The 25,429-nt window shown below is 45.4% G+C and overlaps 1 protein-coding gene across 1 annotated transcript in view; it reads left to right on the top strand.

The window, feature by feature from the left end:
- mfsd14a2 (major facilitator superfamily domain containing 14A2) overlaps positions 1-22,861 on the top strand; it is a 43,446-nt gene extending 20,585 nt beyond the window's left edge. The window contains exons 8-12 of the mRNA XM_084139900.1: positions 6,947-7,018; positions 7,172-7,284; positions 15,663-15,760; positions 17,982-18,148; positions 18,404-22,861. Of these exons, the coding sequence (XP_083996026.1) occupies positions 6,947-7,018; positions 7,172-7,284; positions 15,663-15,760; positions 17,982-18,148; positions 18,404-18,616 (663 nt within the window). The 3' untranslated portion in view covers positions 18,617-22,861. The remainder of the gene's footprint in view (positions 1-6,946; positions 7,019-7,171; positions 7,285-15,662; positions 15,761-17,981; positions 18,149-18,403) is intronic.
- Positions 22,862-25,429: the final 2,568 nt, after the last annotated feature.

Below are 25,429 nucleotides of genomic sequence, written 5' to 3'. Positions count from 1 at the left end.
TATACAGGTAACGAGTTCAAACAGGTGCAGTTAATACAGGTAATGAGTGGAGAACAGGAGGGCTTCTTAAAGAAAAACTAACAGGTCTGTGAGAGCTGGAATTCTTACTGGTTGGTAGGTGATCAAATACTTGTCATGCAATAAAATGCAAATTAATTACTTAAAAATCATACAATGTGATTTTCTGGATTTTTGTTTTAGATTCCGTATCTCACAGTGTACCTATGATAAAAATTACAGACCTCTACATGCTTTGTAAGTAGGAAAACCTGCAAAATCGGCAGTGTATCAAATACTTGTTCTCCCCACTGTATCTCAATGTGTCAGATTAAACCCCTCCGAACAGTAGAATTAAAAACAGTTTTTCCAACCACAGTAATTTGAAAATATTGTTTAACCACTTTATTCTGGCCCTCTACAAAATGGGTGGGTGGGTGGGTGAATGAAACAACAATACAAATGAATAATATATATATATATATATATATTTACAGCTGTCCTTACATATTTGTCCCTTATTTGGGGGAAAGTCAGGATTAAGAGTAATCGGTGACCAGAGTGATATATGGTGTGGATTCTGCAAGTATCTCCTTGCATCTCTCCAAGCTAAGCGTGTATTACATGTTATTAAATGGTCAGATGAGACCAGAATTTTTTTTCACAATTATTAATAAATGGTAACGAACATAAGGCACTTGGAATGACATTCTGTTGATTCCATCCCAACCCAAAGTGAGTCACATCTGTCTAGGCACAAACACGTGCTTGATGTGAGCAGGCCTATGATATAGTAGAGCCCTCGCAAGTCCTTACGCTTAATTCGTTTGTTCAATTTGATTCTAGGTTTCTTATTGTTCCAGAAATATTTAGAGATACTGGCATTCACATAAAAAAAGTATAATATATATATATTTAAGGACTGATAGGTGACAGGGAAGACTTTGGAATAAACAATTTAATTGAGGAAGGATGTTAATCTTGCCAAAAAGAGAGTTTGGTAAAACAGACCGGTTAGCCGGGTCCTGCTTAATTTTTGTGAGCAAGGCACATCATTTGAGGATAACAGCTATTTTAAGGTATGGTGTGGCAAACAGTGACCTCCAGAAGTATTGGGACAGTGACAATTTTGTTGTTGTTTTGGCTCTGTAGTCCAGCAATTTGGATTTGAAGTGATACAATGACTGAGGTTAAAATGCAGACTGTCAGCTTTAATTTGAGGGTATTTTCATCCATATCAGGTGAACCGTTTAGAAATTACAGCACTTTTTGTACATAGTCCCCTCATTTTAGGGGACCAAATGTATTGGGACAAATTCACTTATGTGTATTAAAGTAGTTAAAAGTGTAGTATTTGGTCCCATATTCATAGCACGCAATGACTACATCAGGCTTGTGACTCTACACATTTGTTGGATGCAGTTGCTGTTATTTTTGGTTTTGTTTCAGATTATTTTGTGCCCAATATAGAAATGAATGGTAAATAATGTATTGTGTCATTTTGGAGTCACTTTTATTGTAAATAAGAATATCATATTTTTCTAAACACTTCTACATTAATGTGGATGGTACCATGATTACGGTTAATCCTGAATGAATCGTGAATAATGATGAGTGAGAAAGGGTCAATGATCATACCCCCAAGACATGCTTAACCCTCTCACCATTACAATTACAGGGGAGGTTAGCATTTTTGCGGGGGTATGATATTTGTGCGTCTAACTTTCTCACTCATCATTATTCACGATTTCATTCAGGATTATCCGTAATCATGGTAACAGCCGCATCAAACCAACCCCTAACCCCTAGCCTCATCCCCTATTTTGGTGGGTAGATTGAGTGATGCATCAGCAAATTTATAGTGGAGTACAAAAATAGTACAATGTGGTCTGCTTCATATCTGTCTATTCACTGAAGGCCTTCCAACGAACTCCCCACAAACTCCTTAGAAAGTGGCCAAGTAGGGCAACTGTTACAGTGTCGTCAACATGGTCTAGTCTGTCCCTAGTTAACTACAGTTAGAGAACTAGTCAGCCAGCAGTGCTCAAAACTGCACCCAAAACACTCGCATTTGCGGCCCTTTGACATGGCAGTGTGACACCAGTTTTTTTTTTTTATTGGTCGCTGGGTGCCAGTGAAATAAATGTAGCTGGTCGAGTAAGTTTTTGTTCTTAATTTGCTTCTTTTTTTTATTATCAAGATTTATTCAAACAGCAATGGGTATGCAAGCAAGGTATTCAAAAAAGTTTGGTCCAAAGTCTTGGTTGAATCAATGCGATTCTCAATTCAGTCGTGCGCTGTTTGAATGAACATTTCTAAAGGCTTTCCCAAAAAACCTTCCCATTTTAAATGTTGACTGCAAAGTAGGCCTACCTGGCAGAATTATATAATGAGAATTTGTATCAATCGGATGGAATTTGTTTAGCAAACTCTGCCATCACATGTAGCCTACATTGTACAGTACAAAAACCAGTGTTAGCCAAACACAACAGTCTCTTGCTAGGTACACAATTGAGTTAAAGGGCAACGACACCCTCTGTGTTGTATTGTTCCCAGACCTGAAAGTAGTATCCTGATGTGGTTTAAGCATTGTTGTGGACTTAGAGCATCCATTTGTTGTGATTATTTCTTTTGGGCTGGAAACCTGAATAATATAGGACAACTCAGAAACCTGGAAAAATAAAACTGTGAAAGATTTACCAAAAGATACAACTGATTTTTATAGGGCCCTACAACTGGAGAGCGACTGTTCAAAATCACTAACAATAAAACCCTCTGAGATTGCGCAAGGATTTTATTTTTTCCCCTCCAAACGATCAATGTAAATATGATATCGTCGTGTTAAAATATTATTTTTGTATTTATTAATGAGGCAGCAGCTACTCTTCCAGGGGTCCTGCAATATAAGGCAGTTATATACAATTTAAAATATTACATGACATTATATTTCATAACACTTTACCCAAATACATTTAGTGTGTTCCCTCAGGCCACTACTCCACTATCACATATTTACAATACAACATCCATGTGTACGTGTGTGTGTAGAGTGAGTGTCTATATGTATGCGTGTGTGTCTATTCACAGTCCCCGCTGTTCCACAAGGTGTTTTTTTGTGTATGGAGCACAGGAGGCTGCTAAGGGGAGGACTGCTCATAATAATGTCTGGAATGGAGTGTTATCGAACACATTGAAACCACTTGTTTGATACCATTCAATTTATTCCGTTCCAGCCATTACTATGAGCCCGTCCTCCCCAATTAAGGTGCCACCAGCCACCTGTTGTACAGAAGGTAGATTATTATAGGCTGTAGGATAATTGCTCAGCCCGCAAATTAAAGATGACATTTAAATGATGCGCGCATCATCCACTTTCCTGGGCCAGTATTATTTTCATTCTGGCCAGTAGCTTTCAGTTGGCACTGGCCCAGAGTGCCCCTTTGCAAATTTACCTGAATGTCAAGCCCTGCAAGGGCATGCATATTTAAAAGATGGCTAGTCATTATTAGCCTGGTTCTGTATGGAATGCAGTTACATTATGGGATACAGGTCAGGTCAATATCATATAAAAATGTGTGCGCCCAAAGAATGTGCTGGTGCCATCAACTGAAAAAGTTTGTAGCACCAGTGCCACCAGTGGAAAACGTTAGTGTAGACCCCTGGGCCAGTCTAGCTCTCTGTTTGTGTCCCAAATGGCACCCCATTCCCTACAGAGTGTGCTACATTTGACCATAGTGCACTACTTTTGAACAGAACCCTATGTAGGGAGTATGGTGACATTTTGGTACTCAACCACTGACTGACTGACAAATAGATCCACTACCAGTAAACACTGAAAAGGCCCTTGTGTTATTCAAGGACAACAGTAGCTGTTAACGGAACACCAGCCACAGCGCCTCTGTGGTGTCTTCAAGGTTGTGAGGAGGAGTGTGAAGAATGTGGAGCGAATTCCTCCAGAGAGACTTCTCATATAAGTATCTGTTGTGTTTGTCTGCTGAATGTCTTGTGACAGTTGGAATTCAATTCTAGTCATTGTTTGCAAACTATTATCACTGCCCACAGAAATATTTCTTACTGTGAAAACAGGAAGCATCTCCCAGTGAGGGGAGTTTAGCCCTTTCCCTGAATCCAAGATCAACACTGCCTAGGAGGTAGGGTTTGATGTGGGATTCAGGGTCTGTGTATAACCTCTGTGAGCCCTTTGTCTGTCTACCTTAACATGTATTTGATCTACTCTAACGTGTACTGTATATGTACATGACGTTCAGAAAGTATTCACACCCCTTGACATATTCCACATTTTGTGTTACAGCCTGATTTTTAAAATCTTATTAAATTGAGATTTAGTGTCACTGGCTTACACATAATACCCCATGATGTCAAAGTGGAGTTATGTTTTTAGAAATTTTTACAAATTAATTAAAAATGTAAAGCTGAAACATCTTGAGTCAATAAGTATCCATCCCCTTTGTTATGGCAAGCCTAAATAAGTTCAGAAGTAAAAAATGTGATTAACAAGTCTCACAGGTTGCATAGACTCAGTCTGTGTGCAATAATAGTGTTTATCATGATTTTTGAATGACTACCTCATCACTGTGCCCCACATATACAATAAGGTCCCTCAGTTGAGCAGTGAATTTCAACACAGATTCAACCACAATGACCAGGTCCTCTAACCTGTCTCCTCCCCCCAGGTGCCTCCTCTAACCTGTCTCCTCCCCCCAGGTGCCTCCTCTAACCTGTCTCCTCCCCCCAGGTGTCTCCTCCCCCCAGGTGCCTCCTCTAACCTGTCTCCTCCCCCCAGGTGTCTCCTCCCCCCAGGTGTCTCCTCCCCCCATGTGTCTCCTCTAACCTGTCTCCTCCCCCCAGGTGTCTCCTCTAACCTGTCTCCTCCCCCCAGGTGTCTCCTCCCCCCAGGTGCCTCCTCTAACCTGACTCCTCCCCCCAGGTGACTCCTCCCCCCAGGTGTCTCCTCCCCCCAGGTGCCTCCTCTAACCTGTTTTCTCCCCCCAGGTGACTCCTCCCCCCAGGTGTCTCCTCTAACCTGTCTCCTCCCCCCAGGTGCCTCCTCTAACCTGTCTCCTCCCCCCAGGTGCCTCCTCTAACCTGTCTCCTCCCCCCAGGTGCCTCCTCTAACCTGTCTCCTCCCCCCAGGTGCCTCCTCTAACCTGTCTCCTCCCCCCAGGTGTCTCCTCCCCCCAGGTGTCTCCTCCCCCCAGGTGTCTCCTCTAACCTGTCTCCTCTAACCTGTCTCCTCCCCCCAGGTGCCTCCTCTAACCTGTCTCCTCCCCCCAGGTGCCTCCTCTAACCTGTCTCCTCCCCCCAGGTGTCTCCTCTAACCTGTCTCCTCCCCCCAGGTGCCTCCTCTAACCTGTCTCCTCCCCCCAGGTGTCTCCTCCCCCCAGGTGTCTCCTCCCCCCAGGTGTCTCCTCCCCCCAGGTGTCTCCTCTAACCTGTCTCCTCCCCCCAGGTGCCTCCTCTAACCTGTCTCCTCCCCCCAGGTGTCTCCTCCCCCCAGGTGCCTCCTCTAACCTGTCTCCTCCCCCCAGGTGCCTCCTCCCCCCAGGTGCCTCCTCTAACCTGTCTCCTCCCCCCAGGTGCCTCCTCCCCCCAGGTGCCTCCTCTAACCTGTCTCCTCCCCCCAGGTGTCTCCTCCCCCCAGGTGCCTCCTCTAACCTGTCTCCTCCCCCCAGGTGTCTCCTCCCCCCAGGTGCCTCCTCTAACCTGTCTCCTCCCCCCAGGTGTCTCCTCCCCCCAGGTGTCTCCTCCCCCCAGGTGCCTCCTCTAACCTGTCTCCTCCCCCCAGGTGTCTCCTCCCCCCAGGTGCCTCCTCTAACCTGTCTCCTCCCCCCAGGTGCCTCCTCTAACCTGTCTCCTCCCCCCAGGTGTCTCCTCCCCCCAGGTGCCTCCTCTAACCTGTCTCCTCCCCCCAGGTGTCTCCTCCCCCCAGGTGCCTCCTCTAACCTGTCTCCTCCCTCCAGGTGCCTCCTCCCCCCAGCTGTCTCCTCCCCCCAGGTGCCTCCTCTAACCTGTCTCCTCCCCCCAGGTGTCTCCTCCCCCCAGGTGCCTCCTCTAACCTGTCTCCTCCCCCCAGGTGCCTCCTCTAACCTGTCTCCTCCCCCCAGGTGCCTCCTCTAACCTGTCTCCTCCCTCCAGGTGCCTCCTCCCCCCAGGTGTCTCCTCCCCCCAGGTGCCTCCTCTAACCTGTCTCCTCCCCCCAGGTGTCTCCTCCCCCCAGGTGCCTCCTCTAACCTGTCTCCTCCCCCCAGGTGCCTCCTCTAACCTGTCTCCTCCCCCCAGGTGCCTCCTCTAACCTGTCTCCTCCCTCCAGGTGCCTCCTCCCCCCAGGTGTCTCCTCCTCCCAGGTGCCTCCTCTAACCTGTCTCCTCCCCCCAGGTGTCTCCTCCCCCCAGGTGCCTCCTCTAACCTGTCTCCTCCCCCCAGGTGCCTCCTCTAACCTGTCTCCTCCCCCCAGGTGCCTCCTCTAACCTGTCTCCTCCCTCCAGGTGCCTCCTCCCCCCAGGTGTCTCCTCCCCCCAGGTGCCTCCTCTAACCTGTCTCCTCCCCCCAGGTGTCTCCTCCCCCCAGGTGCCTCCTCTAACCTGTCTCCTCCCCCCAGGTGCCTCCTCTAACCTGTCTCCTCCCCCCAGGTGCCTCCTCTAACCTGTCTCCTCCCCCCAGGTGTCTCCTCTAACCTGTCTCCTCCCCCCAGGTGTCTCCTCCCCCCAGGTGCCTCCTCTAACCTGTCTCCTCCCCCCAGGTGCCTCCTCCCCCCAGGTGCCTCCTCTAACCTGTCTCCTCCCCCCAGGTGCCTCCTCCCCCCAGGTGTCTCCTCTAACCCGTCTCCTCCCCCCAGGTGCCTCCTCTAACCCGTCTCCTCCCCCCAGGTGCCTCCTCTAACCCGTCTCCTCCCCCCAGGTGCCTCCTCTAACCTGTCTTCTCCCCCCAGGTGCAAAGGTTCAGTTCAGAGACAGTAGCAGCCTTCATAGCTGTGGTGGGAATCCTCTCAATTGTTGCTCAGGTTGGTGACTTTTGACACTTGTTGTGTTGTTTTTATACTTTAGTATAGATATTCTGCCTCGCAATAGGTCCCAGAGCCAGAGTTGACATATATGTAATGAATGACTGATTGTTTGGTCGATTGATTGACTACCTGCTATGTTCCCTTTGTCAGACGGTGGTTCTGGGGATCCTGATGCGCTCCATAGGGAATAAGAACACCATCCTACTGGGCCTGGGCTTCCAGATACTACAGCTGGCCTGGTACGGCTTCGGATCTCAACCATGGTCAGTACCAAATACCTACTACCATCTAATATACTAACCCTAACCCTGGTACGGCTTCGGATCTCAACCATGGTCAGTACCAACTACCTACTACCATCTAATATACTAACTCTGGTACGGCTTCGGATCTCAACCATGGTCAGTACCAACTACCTACTACCATCTAATATACTAACCCTAACCCTGGTACGGCTTCGGATCTCAACCATGGTCAGTACCAACTACCTACTACCATCTAATATACTAACCCTAACCCTGGTACGGCTTCGGATCTCAACCATGGTCAGTACCAACTACCTACTACCATCTAATATACTAACCCTAACCCTGGTACGGCTTCGGATCTCAACCATGGTCAGTACCAACTACCTACTACCATCTAATATACTAACTCTGGTACGGCTTCGGATCTCAACCATGGTCAGTACCAACTACCTACTACCATCTAATATACTAACCCTAACCCTGGTACGGCTTCGGATCTCAACCATGGTCAGTACCAACTACCTACTACCATCTAATATACTAACCCTAACCCTGGTACGGCTTCAGATCACATCCATGGTCAGTACCAACTACCTACTACCATCTAATATACTAACCCTAACCCTGGTACGGCTTCAGATCACATCCATGGTCAATACTAACTACCTTTAATATACTATCCCTATCACTAACCCTGGCCTCCACCCTTACCCTAACATACTGACCACACTAACCCTGACCTCCACCCTGACCCTACCATACTGACCACACTAACCCTGACCTCCACCCTGACCCTAACATACTGACCACACTAACCCTGACCTCCACCCTGACCCTACCATACTGACCACACTAACCCTGACCTCCACCCTTACCCTAACATACTGACCACACTAACCCTGACCTCCACCCTGACCCTAACATACTGACCACACTAACCCTGACCTCCACCCTTACCCTAACATACTGACCACACTAACCCTGACCTCCACCCTGACCCTAACATACTGACCACACTAACCCTGACCTCCACCCTGACCCTAACATACTGACCACACTAACCCTGACCCTAACATACTGACCACACTAACCCTGACCTCCACCCTGACCCTAACATACTGACCACACTAACCCTGACCCTAACATACTGACCACACTAACCCTGACCTCCACCCTGACCCTAACATACTGACCACACTAACCCTGACCTCCACCCTGACCCTAACATACTGACCACACTAACCCTGACCTCCACCCTGACCCTACCATACTGACCACACTAACCCTGACCCTAACATACTGACCACACTAACCCTGACCTCCACCCTGACCCTAACATACTGACCACACTAACCCTGACCTCCACCCTGACCCTAACATACTGACCACACTAACCCTGACCTCCACCCTGACCCTACCATACTGACCACACTAACCCTGACCTCCACCCTGACCCTAACATACTGACCACACTAACCCTGACCCTAACATACTGACCACACTAACCCTGACCTCCACCCTGACCCTAACATACTGACCACACTAACCCTGACCTCCACCCTGACCCTACCATACTGACCACACTAACCCTGACCTCCACCCTGACCCTACCATACTGACCACACTAACCCTGACCTCCACCCTGACCCTAACATACTGACCACACTAACCCTGACCTCCACCCTGACCCTACCATACTGACCACACTAACCCTGACCTCCACCCTGACCCTAACATACTGACCACACTAACCCTGACCTCCACCCTGACCCTACCATACTGACCACACTAACCCTGACCTCCACCCTTACCCTACCATACTGACCACACTAACCCTGACCCTACCATACTGACCACACTAACCCTGACCCTACCATACTGACCACACTAACCCTGACCTCCACCCTGACCCTAACATACTGACCACACTAACCCTGACCTCCACCCTTACCCTAACATACTGACCACACTAACCCTGACCTCCACCCTTACCCTAACATACTGACCACACTAACCCTGACCTCCACCCTGACCCTAACATACTGACCACACTAACCCTGACCTCCACCCTGACCCTAACATACTGACCACACTAACCCTGACCTCCACCCTTACCCTAACATACTGACCACACTAACCCTGACCTCCACCCTGACCCTAACATACTGACCACACTAACCCTGACCTCCACCCTTACCCTAACATACTGACCACACTAACCCTGACCTCCACCCTTACCCTACCATACTGACCCTTTAAGCACAACTTTTTGTGGAGCAGGGGGACTGAAGGGACAGGGTAGAGAAAGTAGTCCTGATACAGTCCTGATGCTCTGTGTTGTTAGTGGTTAGGCCCCGGGAGAGAAAGTAGTCCTGATGCAGTCCTGATGCTCTGTGTTGTTTGTGGTTAGGCCCCGGGAGAGAAAGTAGTCCTGATGCAGTCCTGATGCTCTGTGTTGTTGGTGGTTAGGCCCCGGGAGAGAAAGTAGTCCTGATACAGTCCTGATGCTCTGTGTTGTTAGTGGTTAGGCCCCGGGAGAGAAAGTAGTCCTGATACAGTCCTGATACTCTGTGTTGTTAGTGGTTAGGCCCCGGGAGAGAAAGTAGTCCTGATACAGTCCTGATGCTCTGTGTTGTTTGTGGTTAGGCCCCGGGAGAGAAAGTAGTCCTGATGCAGTCCTGATGCTCTGTGTTGTTAGTGGTTAGGCCCCGGGAGAGAAAGTAGTCCTGATGCAGTCCTAATGCTCTGTGTTGTTAGTGGTTAGGCCCTGGGAGAGAAAGTAGTCCTGATGCAGTCCTGATGCTCTGTGTTGTTAGTGGTTAGGCCCGGGAGAGAAAGTAGTCCTGATACAGTCCTGATGCTCTGTGTTGTTAGTGGTTAGGCCCCGGGAGAGAAAGTAGTCCTGATGCAGTCCTGATGCTCTGTGTTGTTTGTGGTTAGGCCCCGGGAGAGAAAGTAGTCCTGATGCAGTCCTGATGCTCTGTGTTGTTAGTGGTTAGGCCCCGGGAGAGAAAGTAGTCCTGATACAGTCCTGATGCTCTGTGTTGTTAGTGGTTAGGCCCCGGGAGAGAAAGTAGTCCTGATACAGTCCTGATGCTCTGTGTTGTTAGTGGTTAGGCCCCGGGAGAGAAAGTAGTCCTGATGCAGTCCTAATGCTCTGTGTTGTTAGTGGTTAGGCCCCGGGAGAGAAAGTAGTCCTGATGCAGTCCTGATGCTCTGTGTTGTTAGTGGTTAGGCCCCGGGAGAGAAAGTAGTCCTGATGCAGTCCTGATGCTCTGTGTTGTTAGTGGTTAGGCCCCGGGAGAGAAAGTAGTCCTGATGCAGTCCTGATGCTCTGTGTTGTTAGTGGTTAGGCCCCGGGAGAGAAAGTAGTCCTGATGCAGTCCTGATGCTCTGATGCTCTGTGTTGTTAGTGGTTAGGCCCCGGGAGAGAAAGTAGTCCTGATGCAGTCCTGATGCTCTGTGTTGTTAGTGGTTAGGCCCCGGGAGAGAAAGTAGTCCTGATGCAGTCCTGATGCTCTGTGTTGTTAGTGGTTAGGCCCCGGGAGAGAAAGTAGTCCTGATGCAGTCCTAATGCTCTGTGTTGTTAGTGGTTAGGCCCCGGGAGAGAAAGTAGTCCTGATGCAGTCCTGATGCTCTGTGTTGTTAGTGGTTAGGCCCCGGGAGAGAAAGTAGTCCTGATGCAGTCCTGATGCTCTGATGCTCTGTGTTGTTAGTGGTTAGGCCCCGGGAGAGAAAGTAGTCCTGATGCAATCCTGATGCTCTGTGTTGTTAGTGGTTAGGCCCCGGGAGAGAAAGTAGTCCTGATGCAGTCCTGATGCTCTGATTCTCTGTGTTGTTAGTGGTTAGGCCCCGGGAGAGAAAGTAGTCCTGATACAGTCCTGATGCTCTGTGTTGTTAGTGGTTAGGCCCCGGGAGAGAAAGTAGTCCTGATACAGTCCTGATGCTCTGTGTTGTTTGTGGTTAGGCCCCGGGAGAGAAAGTAGTCATGATGCAGTCCTAATGCTCTGTGGTGTTAGTGGTTAGGCCCCGGGAGAGAAAGTAGTCCTGATGCAGTCCTGATACTCTGTGTTGTTAGTGGTTAGGCCCCGGGAGAGAAAGTAGTCCTGATGCAGTCCTAATGCTCTGTGTTGTTAGTGGTTAGGCCCCGGGAGAGAAAGTAGTCCTGATGCAGTCCTGATGCTCTGTGGTGTTAGTGGTTAGGCCCCCGGAGAGAAAGTAGTCCTGATGCAGTCCTGATACTCTGTGTTGTTAGTGGTTAGGCCCCGGGAGAGAAAGTAGTCCTGATACAGTCCTGATGCTCTGTGTTGTTAGTGGTTAGGCCCCGGGAGAGAAAGTAGTCCTGATGCAGTCCTAATGCTCTGTGTTGTTAGTGGTTAGGCCCCGGGAGAGAAAGTAGTCCTGATGCAGTCCTGATGCTCTGTGTTGTTAGTGGTTAGGCCCCGGGAGAGAAAGTAGTCCTGATGCAGTCCTGATGCTCTGTGTTGTTAGTGGTTAGGCCCCGGGAGAGAAAGTAGTCCTGATGCAGTCCTGATGCTCTGATTCTCTGTGTTGTTAGTGGTTAGGCCCCGGGAGAGAAAGTAGTCCTGATGCAGTCCTGATACTCTGTGTTGTTAGTGGTTAGGCCCCGGGAGAGAAAGTAGTCCTGATGCAGTCCTGATACTCTGTGTTGTTAGTGGTTAGGCCCCGGGAGAGAAAGTAGTCCTGATGCAGTCCTAATGCTCCGTGTTGTTAGTGATTAGGCCCCGGGAGAGAAAGTAGTCCTGATGCAGTACTGATACGCTGTCTAGTGTTGTCTTCACCTGTTTTGAATGTTATATTGTTTTTGTGCATCTCTGATCGATGTTCTACCAATTTCCAGGGTAATTTCATGTTTTCATGTGTATCTGAGATATTGCCGTTCAAACAGGAAGAAATGTGTCAGTATGACATAGCATTGCGATAAAGCCGCTCCCACTACACTGGAAGTTAATAGGAATACGACTTTTAGAATTCAAAAAAAGTATCACACGTCAGATTTCAACACTGGCCAAGTCATAAAGCTGGAGGTTGTGTTCTCTCAAATGAGCCATTGATCATATTTTTTTTATGTTCCTACCTAGAAATGTTTTATTTAACAGAGGGTCTAACACATGTATCCTATTTGTCTGTCTCTTCAGTCCAGGGTGCGTTGCATGGTGCCGTTGTAAATATCAGACTCCACTCTGTGAGACACAACGATCTGCAGGTTGAACATGGTGAGATTGTGGACTCCTGATAGTGCAGTTTGTTTAGGCGATTTTACAGCCAACTAGCTACTTCACATGCTGATATTGACCAGCGGTGGAAAAAGTACCCAATTTGGCATACTTGAGTAAAAGTAAAGATACCTTAATAGAAAATGACTCAAGTAAAAGTGAAAGTCAGTAAAATTCTACTTAAGTATCAAAAGTAAGTGTAAATAATTTAAAATTCCTTATATTAAGCAAACCAGACGGCACAATTGTCTTGTTTTTATTTCTTTACGGATAGCCAGGGGCACACTCCAACACTCAGACATCATTTACAAATGAAGCATGTATGAGTCCACCAGAGGCAGTAGGATGAACTGGGATGTTCTCTTGATAAGTGTGTGAATTAGACCATTTTCCTGTCTTGTAAGCATTCAACATGAAATGAATACTTTTGGGTGTCGGGAAAATGTATGGAGTAAAAAGTACATTATTTTTCTTTAGGAATGTAGTTAAGTAAAATAAGTCAAAAATAGTAAAGTACAGGTACCCCCCAAAAAACTACTTAAATAGTACTTTAAAGTATTTTTACTTAAGTACTTTACACCACTGATATTGACATTTAAACGAGGTTGGGATCATTAACGTTACGAAAAAAATCCCGAACTGAAAAATAATGTTTTTGTTGTTTTTTCCCCCACTTAACTTTACTGTGATTATAATTAATTAACACAAAACATATTATTTTCCGTGTTATAGCCGATAGGCTATAAAGACCTGGGGAAGTTGTGTAATTTTAACTTCAGGCCACTTGGTGAATTTGCAAGGCATTTAAGACAAGATATTGCGAGCTGCAGATTACCAAAACATATGAGCACGCTTCAGTTCTGCCTCTCTCCCTGGCGCTGGCATGCCTGCTCCGTCTCTTCGCTAATGATGCAAGTGTGTGTTCGGTCTTCGGTCTGTTGCGTGTAGAAAATCCTAGCCTATTCACGGCACCGACGTTGTCCTGCCAGTCTTCCGAGCACGGGGTAGCCTACTCTCCGTTGGCTACCGGTAGCCTGTATCAATTACGCTTTTCAGACATAATGTACTGTCGCCCCTTGAAAGCGCCTCGTCTACGGCATGTTTGTCTGTTAAGGTAGCGTACGACCCGTCATTCAGTGCAGGTGTTTAGCTAAAACAAAGGGTTTTGTTTATTTTTTTTGCCTGTTTTGCATGATATTTTGGCATTAATACGTGTCACATATCAGTTTGCAAACAATGTAAAAAAAGAAGAGAAAAAAAAAGTATTGAGTTAATAAAGCCGCATACAAACGTGGTCTCTTTTTTTTTTGTCTGCCTGTCTGTTTCATCCCCGCTCCCGACACGTTCATTACTATGGGACAGCTGGAGATCGAATTTGAATATTGAAACAATGTTGCAAATGTAGGCGAGACCGACAGCAAGGTTTATACAAATCTCCACTGTTGAAAACAAAATGCTAGTCTAAAAGAAATGGGAGATAATGTCTAGATGCTTTTTATCGTGGAGATCATGTTTATAAATTGCCTGGCTGGGCTGATGAGAGAGTGGATTGCGCAGTGAGATGGAACAGAGTAAATAGGCATTTCAACGTCATAGATTTAGCCGGTGGTAACCTGTGGAATAGACAACGGCTGGAATGCGGTTTTAACCAATCAGCATCCAGGATTAGACCCACCCGTTGTATAAAACTTAATCGCCTGGCCCTAGTGGTCATACATGCGTAATAGGACCATTATTCTGCATTGTAAATTGATGTGCAATTTTATGAATTTTTTTCTTAGCGTTTTTATGGAAAACTGATAAATGGCTGTTTTTTTGTTTTTTTTGTCACATCCCTAGTGTGTAGCTATGTTTGCTAGCTAGCTAGCAAGCCAGCCCATAGAGAGAGCATGGCATTGTGGGTTTTGTAGTCGACTTGAGCTGCAACAGATATCCACAACGATTTCCACGTCGCTACCAACCTTTATTATAACGACGAAATGAAACATTTATTCACGAAAAATGTTGTTCTCACATATTAAAAGGGGCAGCTGAATATTTTTGTCTCGCCTAATGATTGTGCACAAGGACTTTTATTCATGAACTTTTAGTAATTTCTTATCATTAAAACACTCGTACTTTAATTGAATGATGTCTCTGACAAGGAGTCCTATAGTCCAGGACTCCTTTTGGACTATAGTAATACATTAGCCATATCACTCATGTTGTGGCAGGGCAGGCGCTTTGTTGATTAGTGATGTAGAACTGTTTATCTGTTTTTTTACTGTTGTATCTAAATTATTTATTTTAACATGCATTAGTTAAAAGACGCAGGTCCCAAAAATGAACTTAAATAAACGATATACCCCATTTACTTCTTACTGGTAATACATGCTTATTCGTTATATTTTTTGGGTGTAATTATGGCACAAAATATTTTGGCTGTTTAAAAAAAAATCTGTGGTTGGTAGATTTTTTAAAAATCTATTTGCCGCAGTGGCTGGTGGACTAAAGTTCATTCCCCACCCTGGGTGTGTTCTCTGCTACCCGACCTGAGCCCGACAGACCCCGACATTATACATCGAGGTTAGGGCTGGGTAGGACCTGTACTTTCATCAATAACTAGGGTGCGGGCAGGGCTCTGGTATCACTAAATTGATTACTAACATTTTGAAGCTGAGCCATTTGCACGTGTTCTGCCCGCACAGTACAGACATAGCTGACCAAGATCATAACATGGTGTCAGAAGTCAAATGTAAAACAGGAGAGATTATTTCACAGAAAATAATGTTCCTTGAGTTTTGTTGGCGTTTATAGTGATTTAAATATAGATAACTGCTGTCTCGTGATTGAGCAGAGCAGCCCAAGCGGAGCCGTTGCTATGGATACTCACAGACTCAGAACTCGCATGAGCAGAGTGCATGCAGGGTGAGCTGCCTGCGCACAGAGAGCGAGTTACAGACCGAGAGGGCAGCTAATGGATTTACTAACCGAGGAAGTGGTTTCGGGCAGGGCTGAGCTTTTAAATTTGGCAGAAGCGATCGGGCCTGGGTAGAGTAGGGCCTGAAAATTGCGGGCATGGGTAGGGCTTAAAATTCAACGCTCGTGCAGGGCTCTAGTGTGTGACGAGGTGTGTGTAACGTTGTGTGTGTGTGTGTGTTCTCTCTCTCCCATCAGGATGATGTGGGCAGCAGGAGCGGTAGCGGCTATGTCTAGCATCACATTCCCAGCCGTCAGTGCCATCGTGTCCCGCAACGCAGACCCCGACCAGCAGGGTGAGCTAATACAACCACAGCCAAAAACTGTATTAGCCCCAATACAAGACTGCCCTAATCATAAATTGACCCCTTCTTTCTCAGATCTGAAATGTTATTCTAGATCATGTACAATGCTCAGTCTTGTAAATTTGCTCTCGAGATTGCAACCCACATATTCATCATAGTTATTATGCAAGACCATTGTAGTGAATATGTCAACGTTATATGGGGAAACGCAGTAGCTGAAAGTTGGGCTGGGTGATATGCCCAGAATATCATATCACAACATTTTTCTCATTTTTGACAGTATTTGACGGTGTTTTATGTTTTTTAATAATACAAATTCTAACTGCTTTCTGAGTAGTTCATGACCCTAGGGTGGCAACACATAAATTATAAGTGATTTCAATAAGGTTTTCTCTCTTCTGATTTTGTTTTATACTGTTCAAACTTCAACCAAATTTTCCATTATCAGAATAATTATTTTCCTCTAAACAGGCCTCCATCCAACTTTTTTTATGCGAGTAAAGTTCGGATAAAAAAATGTAATGACAGGCCTGATGGAAACAGCAAATTTGTCTGTAAACTTTCCAAATGTCGACAGAATAAAATATGCTAGACAAGATGGGATCTTTTTGTGTCGGTAAAATGTATTATGCGAGAAATGGTGGTGGAAACTCCTTTATGCGCACATTGATATAATAACCATCCTATGGAAGTAAACTTGGAGTGATACGATATGTTGTGTAGCCATGTACCTTTTATACCATTTACAAAGGTATTTCAAAATACAATGGTATGATTTTTCCATACTGTAAAAAAAAAAAAAAATGTCTGTATATGTATTGGGGTGCTATACTATTTGAAATCTAAGATAATGAAATTCTCCAGCTTTGCAGGTGGTTTGCTAATTTGCTAGTAGCTAAGTGGCTAGATGTCAAGATCAAGCTTCTTGGTTACAGCAGAGACATTCAATCCCCTCCTGGATCAAGATCCCTGTTGCCTAAATTGTTTTGTGCGTCAAAATAATAATTAACGTTTATTTATATGGCGCCCCTTGTGTGCACTTCCGGTAATACCATATACACGGGTATGGTACAGAAACGGTATGACGGTATGAACATCTGGATACCGCCAAACCCTCATCCTCCCGCTACAACTCGGGAAGCCATGTATTTTATTAGGCTACAGAGGAAGTTCACAGGGTGGTGAAAGTGACCGGTGATGAGCTTGATGCTGGTTTTATTTTACCCCCTTTTTCTCCCCAATTTCATGGTATCCAATTGGTAGTTACAGTCTTGTCCCATCGCTGCAACTCCCGTACGGACACGGGAGAGGCTAAGGTCGAGAGTCGTGCGTCCTCCGAAACACAACCCAACCGAGCCGCACTGCTTGTTGACACAAGAAGCCAGCCGCACCAATGTGCCTGAGGAAACACCGTACACCAGGCGACCGAGTCAGCGTGCGCAGCGCCCGGCCTGCCACGGGAGTCGCTAGTGCGCGAAGGGACAAGGACATCCCTGCCGGCCAAACCCTCCCCTACCCTAGACAGCGCCGCCCCGTGGGTCTCCCGGGCGCGGCCAGCACTCCTTGTTCTCTTTTGTACAAAACCATTAGTAGAGATGAAAATGCGATGGAAACCCATTTAACTTGTAGTTTTTTTTATTCGGTGCGTTGGAATTTAACCGCAAAAGTCATTTTGATGTGCCCTACGTCATCGCGTACAACCTTTTATCCGTAACAAGTTAATCTGGTGGGAAAATGCACATATTGTTTTTAATGCGGATTCTAGAATACTCGCATGACAATCTGTCGCCAGTTGGATGGAAACCTAGCTGGTGACAATGTATTTTCAATGGATTAAATGGCAGTTCTTACTTTCGCCACAAGGTGCATTGTGCCGATTTTCGAGAGTACTTTTGGCGCCAGCACTTTCTCACAGGCCAGATTCATGGCAAGAAAGTAAATGTGCATCCAAAGCTCTTGCTAGCTAATTAGCAGTTCTCAACCGTTAGCAGTCCCTTACTGGTGGTAAGAACAGACGATTGACGTCATTTTTCGAGTTTCGTCTCTCAGTTATTACATTTATATTACATTTAACAAACCAAACATTGAAATACCTGTATGTAAAGTAAAAACCCAAACCGAACCATGCATCAATACTGGTATATAGTACGGTTTACCGCCCGGCCCTAGCTGAAAGTGCATATTAATTGAATGGCTTTGTATCCGTCTCTAGGTGTTGTCCAGGGGGTGATAACAGGTATCCGTGGTCTGTGTAACGGTCTGGGCCCAGCCTTCTATGGCTTTATATTCTACCTGTTCCATGTGGAGCTGACTGATCTGGACGCTGTAGACAGCCATGGGAAAGAAACCAAACCTAACATGGCCAACCCTGCTGACGAGGTGAGACCACGGAGTGGTGGATGGGACCGGACTGAGGATAGATCCAGACACTATTTAGATCCAACAGTATTGGATAGGCCAAAGCTATATCATGGCGTTCACTTGCCTATAAGAAGATGGAGGTCTTCATTCATAATCTCCTACCTACTGTACATCTGACTGAAGGAACTGTTGTAGGGCACTTTGCTAAAACACACACATCCCCCCTTTCACAAATACCCTCCCCATTAAACATCAGTTTCTCTCTTCCTCCAGAGTTCCATCATCCCCGGCCCTCCCTTCCTGTTCGGAGCATGCTCCGTACTACTCGCTCTGTTAGTAGCCCTGTTCATCCCAGAGCACAGTGGCCCGGGGGTCCGGCTGGGAGGCTACAAGAAACACAGCAACGGGGCCCAGAGCCACTCACACAGCCCTCCCAGTAGCGGGGCCGAGGGCAAGGATCCGCTACTGGATGGCAGCTGTGTATAACACCAGCCTGGGGGCACACACACCACACCAGCTCCCCCCTGAGCCCGAACAAGTGAACCGTTATGAAACAAACCGTTATTCTAACACTTTCACACACGTATCCAGATGAGTGGCCTCTTCTACGGGCAGGGAAGATGTGTGGTCTGAACACCTCGTGGGCTGTCATTTATCTGAAGCACCGGAGTTGTGACGGTGTGGTGTGAAGAGTTACCAAAGGCCCTGAAAGGGATGGAGAGAGAGAGAGGACGGGTAGCGCTGTGGATTGGTGTTCTGTTGGGAGAGACTTGGTTGAGCTGATCTCTGCCCTGAGCAGGAAGTGAGGCAGGAAGAGGATAAAGGAGGTGGGGATGTAGAGGTCCTGCCAGAGAGCCATGCAGCACATGGACGGGATCTGGTTGGGGTGAAGGTTCAAGGCTATCTGAACTGTTACTAAGCTCTGTGTGATGATGGATTTGTCCCAAATGGCACCCTAGTCCCTATATAGTGCACTTCTTTTGACCAGGGCCCACTAGGGAATAGGGTACCATTTAGCCAAGCAGCCCACTCTGACAACAACTGTTTTTTGTCCCTGAGAGAGTAAGTCACCAACAAAGTTCTGCTGGCCAGTTTACAAGCTAACAAACTTCTGTTGTGACTGATTTTATTGTCTTAATATGGAAGAAGAGTAAGCAGGTCTTCCTCTGTGTGTGTGTCCAAAGCTGGGTGAGAAGCTACTGGATGCTTTCCAAATCGTACCCTGTTCCCTTCATAGTGCACTACTTTTGGCCAGAGGCTCCATTTGGGAGGCAAACACCGTAGAACATGAGGAGAGTGGAGCCTCTGAAGATCCATCTAAGAACCACTACCCATCCAGATGGGGACAGCGCAGTAGACTTCAACCTAGAACGATTTTATAGAGGGACTTGAACAAAACATTTGACCAACCAACCTCCATTCCATTGAATATCACACTTAACTGAGAGTAGTGTTTAAAGAGACGCACCACTTTTTTTTAGTTTTTCAATGTTTACCTTCCTGTCATCCGATACATTAGACTAGCAGACAGTACAGGACAGTTTGGGTTGGATATTTTTCCTCTGTTCATCACACACTTAAGGCTAATTGTGCTTGAGGTTGTTATTCCAGATAAATGTTGCCTTGAAGTGACATTGTCGTCATATTAATATATTACAACAACCTGTATGAAGACTGTTGCCTGACCGTCTGAGGTGGGTCTGTAATTGTTGCTATCGCTGCTGTTGGAGCCTTAAGTCATTTTAGTCTTGTTTTCTAATTCTACTCCTCACAACCCTCTTCTATGTGAATCTAGCTAGACACAACCATAGTTAACACACAGACTGGCATGACTGTAGTTCAGTTAACAACTTGCCCATAGACTGCTTCTGGTTCTTTATTCACAAAGTGTCTCAGAGTAGGAGTGCTGATTTAGGATCAGTTTTGCCTGTTAGATCATAGTGAATCAGATTATATGGTCGGGGGACAACCTGATCCTAGTATTCCTACTATAAGATATGCTTTGTGAGTAAAAGTGTCCTGATCTGTAATGTTGGTATCAATGTGAGCGCTGATATTGTTAATAAAAAATGGCCTGTAATAATATTATTAGGTTCAGTAAAAATTTAATATCATTTGTTGTTCTGCGGTAGGACAGTAAAGGTTAAATGTTGTGTGGTATTAGAAGAGGCTGCAGATGTGGTTTTAGCTCCCGTCCGACTTTCATTGCAAAGGTGTTGCAGATACTACTAGAAATCTTTGCTGTTGTACTTTTTGAAACAATAGATTTTTTTTATGTACCGGTAAATGAGCCTCAAGTGCATTGAAATAACCAAATAGAACCGATTTGGTGTCAAAATGTTGGACATTTTATCAGAATTTCAATTTAGTCCAATTATTTCATTTTTGTGTGCCATGTTTGTTTTTTTTGTTAATTTGTTTGAGTACTTTAACTTTGGTGGGGTTTTTTGTCAGAATTTTTTTGTCAAAGTTTAATTGCTATTTTGAATAGCTTTTAACATTTAGACGTTCCATTTTTTTTTTTTTGTGGATTTCATGACGACGTTTTGGGGATTGGTTGAATGTTCAGCTTAGCAATTAAAAAAACATTTCTCAATGGTCAGTTCGATATAACAAAAAGCTGTTAATTTTGTTTGAATTTTATCAATAGATGACATCACTAGCATAATTGAATGTTCTAAGCAATACATGTTGTCGTTATGCCAACCAAACATACTATTCATAATGTCAACTGGGTTAGCGGTGAGGCCATTCACTTTTATTTCTGTTCTACTAGTGTGTTCCAACTGGCACCCTATGGGCCCTGGTCAAAAGTAGGATGCCATTTGGGATTCATCCTAAAAGTCTCTCAAAATCTATATTTATATATGCCAATGCTCAGAATATATTGAATCGGACCAACACCTATTGGACCAACAACACTTAAGGACAGTAAATCCAATGACTAAAATCCTACATGAATTATTACGATTGATTCAGCACCAGCCACAACACATTTACAGTTGAAACACGTATTTCAGTAAATGTACAAACATTTGTGTACTTAACATACGTGTGTGTGTGTGTGTGTGTGTGTGTGTGTGTGTGTGTGCGCGCACACATAAACATTAGGAACACCTTCCTAATATTGAGTTGCACCCCCTTTTGCCCTCAGAACAGCCTCAATTCATCGGGGCATGGACTCTACAAGGTGTCGACGGCGTTCCACAGGGATGCTGGCCCATGTTGACTCCAATGCTTCCCACAGTTGTGTCAAGTTGGCTAGATGTCCTTTGGGTGGTGGACCATTCTTGATACACAGGAAACTGATGAGTGTGAAAAACCCAGCAGCGTTGCAGTTCTTGATACAAACCGGTGCACCTGACACCTACTACCATACCCCGTTCTAAGACACTTAAATATTTTGTTTTGCCCATTCACCCTCTGAATGGCACACATACACAATGCATGTCTCAAATGTCTCAAGGCTTAAAAGTCCTTTTAACCTGTCTCCTCCCCTTCATTTACACTGATTGAATTAGATTTAACAGGTGACATCATTAAGGGATCATAGCGTTCACCTGGTCAGTCTGTCATGGAAAGAGCAGGTGTTCCTAATGTTTTGTAAACTCAGTGTGGTATCCTACCGGGCTGATTGCTACAGTAGTGTGGAGGAACTATACTGAACAAAAATACAAATGCAACCGTTTCAAAGATTTTACTGAGTTACAGATCATATAAGGAAATCGGTCAATTGAAATAAATAAATTAGGCCCTAATCTATGGATTTCACATGACTGGGAATACAGATATGCATCTGTTGGTCACAGATACCTTATCACGCTGAAACATGAGGTGATGGCTGCGGATGAATGGCACCACAGTGGGCCTCCAGGATCTCGTCACGGTATCTCTGTGCATTCAAATTGCCATCGATAACATGCAACTGTGTTGGTTGTCCGTAGTTTATGCCTGCTCATACCATAACCCCACCGCCACCATGGGGGCACTCTGTTCAGTGTTGACATCAGCACACGTGGCCTGCGTTTTGTGAGGCTGGTTTGGAGGCGGCTTATGGTAGAGAAATGATGAGAAAAAAGAAGAAACCCGCACACTGCTCTTGCTAGTATCACTGCTCTTTATTACGTTTTACGTATAGGCCTCAAGGCCTTCGTCAGAGCGGTAGAGAAATGAACATTCAGTTCTCCGGCAACAGCTCTGGTGGACATTCCTGCAGTCAGCATGCCAATTGCATTCTCCTTCAAAACTTGAGACATCTGACGGTTGTGTTGTGTGATAAAAATGCACATTTTAGAGTGGCCTTTTATTGTACCAAGCACAAGGTGCACCTGTGTAATGATCACGCTGTTTAATCAGCTTCTTGATATGCCACACCTGTCAGGTGGATGGATTATCTTGGCAAAGGAGAAATGCTCACAAACGGGGATGTAAACAAATTTGTGCAAAAAATGTGTGCGTATGGAACATTTCTGTGATCTTTTATTTCAGCTCATGAAACACGGGACCAACACTTTTTTTACATGTTGCGATTTTATGTTTTTGTTCAGTATACGTTTTCTCTTACCGACCATGGTTCTGCGGGCCACTCCTCCTGTTTTGTTGTCCGATGTGGTTTGTAGTTGAGCTCCTCTTTGTGACAGGACCAGTGGATGAACATCATAATAATAATACAAATAGCATGTAAACATGGGGAAACTAATGGTATTTATTAAAGGTTTATTGTACATTTGAGTTTTGACTTTGTCTTTTGCCACACTGTAGGCTACGTGTAAAAACATGTACTGGAAACTGGGTCGTGTTTATTAGTGCACACCGTAGCAAAACGTTTTGCAGTGATTTTTATTTTTTATTTTTATTGGACTAGTAGTTAAAGATGGGACCTCTCCGCTGTGTTCCTTTTCAGGCTTTCTGTCATGTCACGCTGAACACCACCCGGGCACCACCCACACAGCGCTCTCCATAGAACAAACACTGAACATTCTGTTCTACATTTCTGTTCATTTATTTTACTACGGTAGATCCTCGGGTGAGTGCGTTTTTTTTAAACTCTTGAGACGTGTGAGTATGTTCTTGTTTTCAATCATAAGCACCACCTCCCTCCCTCTAGGAGGTTATTCAGAAGACACTGATGGGACCCTTTTCATCAAAGCAGTTAGTGCGCACTCTGATGGGACTTTTCCTCACTAAGCAGTTAGGAGGAATGTTTAGTCATTAGCTAGCTTTCCTTCCAATTGGCCACAGATTTTCAATGCGAATATTCAAAAAATATGCATAAAAACAATATGCGCATTTTCCCACCAGAAAGATGTTTCCATCAAATGGACTTATTGCGGATAAAAGGCTATGTGTGATGACAGTGCAAATAAAAAATAACTTTTGCGATTGAATTCCAGTGTGCCGAAATAAAAACTACAAGTCAAATGGGTTTCCAAGACATTTTCAACTCTTAATGGTTTTGACAAATGTTGCGTTTATATAGTGAGTGTGCCCACTCTGGTATTGGCATCTGCGTTCTAGCCAACAGCTTGCAGATAGAGTGAGGGTATAGCATACATCAGGGATGGGCAACTTTGATGGGGGTAGGGCCAACAGATAATCTGAACTCATCATGATGGGCTGCAGTTGCTAAGTATCAGTTTTAGTGTAGCAGCCCTCCAAGACCATCACATCCTTAGCTTCTCTCACAGGGTTTCGTGTAGCAGCCCTCCAAGACCATCACATCCTTAGCCTCTCTCACAGGGTTTAGTGTAGCAGCCCTCCAAGACCATCACATCCTTAGCTTCTCTCACAGGGTTTAGTATAGCAGCCCTCCAAGACCATCACATCCTTAGCCTCTCTCACAGGGTTTAGTGTAGCAGCCCTCCAAGACCATCACATCCTTAGCCTCTCTCACAGGGTTTAGTGTAGCAGCCCTCCAAGACCATCACATCCTTAGCCTCTCTCACAGGGTTTAGTGAAGCAGCCCTCCAAGACCATCACACCCTATACATCACATACTGTTGTGTCAATTCCTGACTACAAGCTATACCGAGCACTCAAGCCTAAATCCACCCAGGGTGCTCAAAGCACTCCCAACCTGCAGGGGGCAACCATGCAACCGGAGCTGGTGAAACCAACCACCAGGAAGTGCTCTGGGGACCATATTAACCTGCGCACCCACAAGCAGTGCATGTGCATGGCATCGAAATGTTTGGTAAAAGCTTACTTGGCTCTCACTCATTCCTGAGAAGAGATACCAATGACCACAGCTCCTGATCATCCAAAGACGCAACTGGTAGGACAGAATGTGTTGTGAATTCATGCTTCTATATGCCCTTTTGTTTGGTTGTAACATACAATACAATTATTAATTAAATTAAATAGTGAAGACTTCATTATGTGAACGTAGTACTTGACAGTAACGTTACTATAATCATGTGTATTGTTAAATGTTTAATTATGATATTGATATTTAATTATTAACTTGCAATGATCCTAGGTTAATCTAAATGATGAAATGATTGTTTGGTTAGGTTTGAGGATTCAGTAACATTAGTTTATGCTTATTTTTGAGAAAGGGAATTGAGAGTTATTTGTAACTAATCCATGGTTTTTTGTTTGTGTGGTTTGAAGGTTATCAACCTATTCTGTTCCATCTTTATGACAATAAAAAATCATAAAGTGAACAGTTTTGAGTTGTCCTTTGCGTTCATCAAGGATAAAGCCGTTTTCAAGTTTGGGCAGAGCTGTGGTCAGCCAGAAATCACGCAGAACTTGACAGTTGATAACCAGCGCGGCAGTGAAGACGAGGATCAAAGGGCTGAAGTCAAGCTGTCGACGCAAAGGAAGAATTGCCTGTGAAACTCTACACCATGGCCAAGGAAACTTTTGGGAAAACAGTCAAGCAACTGAAGCAAGAGCGGACCTTAGCCAAATCTGCTTTCACCAGACAAGCGAACTACCTGAGTAAAGCTGCAGCTGGTATGATTAAGCATGAACTACAAGAGGAGTTCAGCAAGCTCAGTTCCCTGGCTAGAAGTGTCGGTGATTCAAATGATGACTACGCGGCTGGCCTACTGGCTGAAGCGGGAACTAAGGGAGATGAAGAGGTCAAGCTCGACAAGGACCAGCATGCTGATCTTGAAAGGACGATTGAAGAGTGCGACATGAAATTGGAGGAAATCCGGGAGGCAGTCCAATTCAACCTCTGGCCAAGATACGGTAAAGAGGAGGTAGACTTTGCAATCCAAGAAGCGGAGAAAGCCTGTGACAGAGCCAAAGAAACCCCCGTCACTGCTATTAACAGGGACGGCTATGAAC

The sequence above is a fragment of the Coregonus lavaretus genome (assembly GCF_964263955.1).
Source record: "Coregonus lavaretus genome assembly, chromosome: 23".
NCBI lineage: Eukaryota > Metazoa > Chordata > Actinopteri > Salmoniformes > Salmonidae > Coregonus > Coregonus lavaretus.
This window is presented reverse-complemented; position numbering and strand designations above follow the sequence as displayed.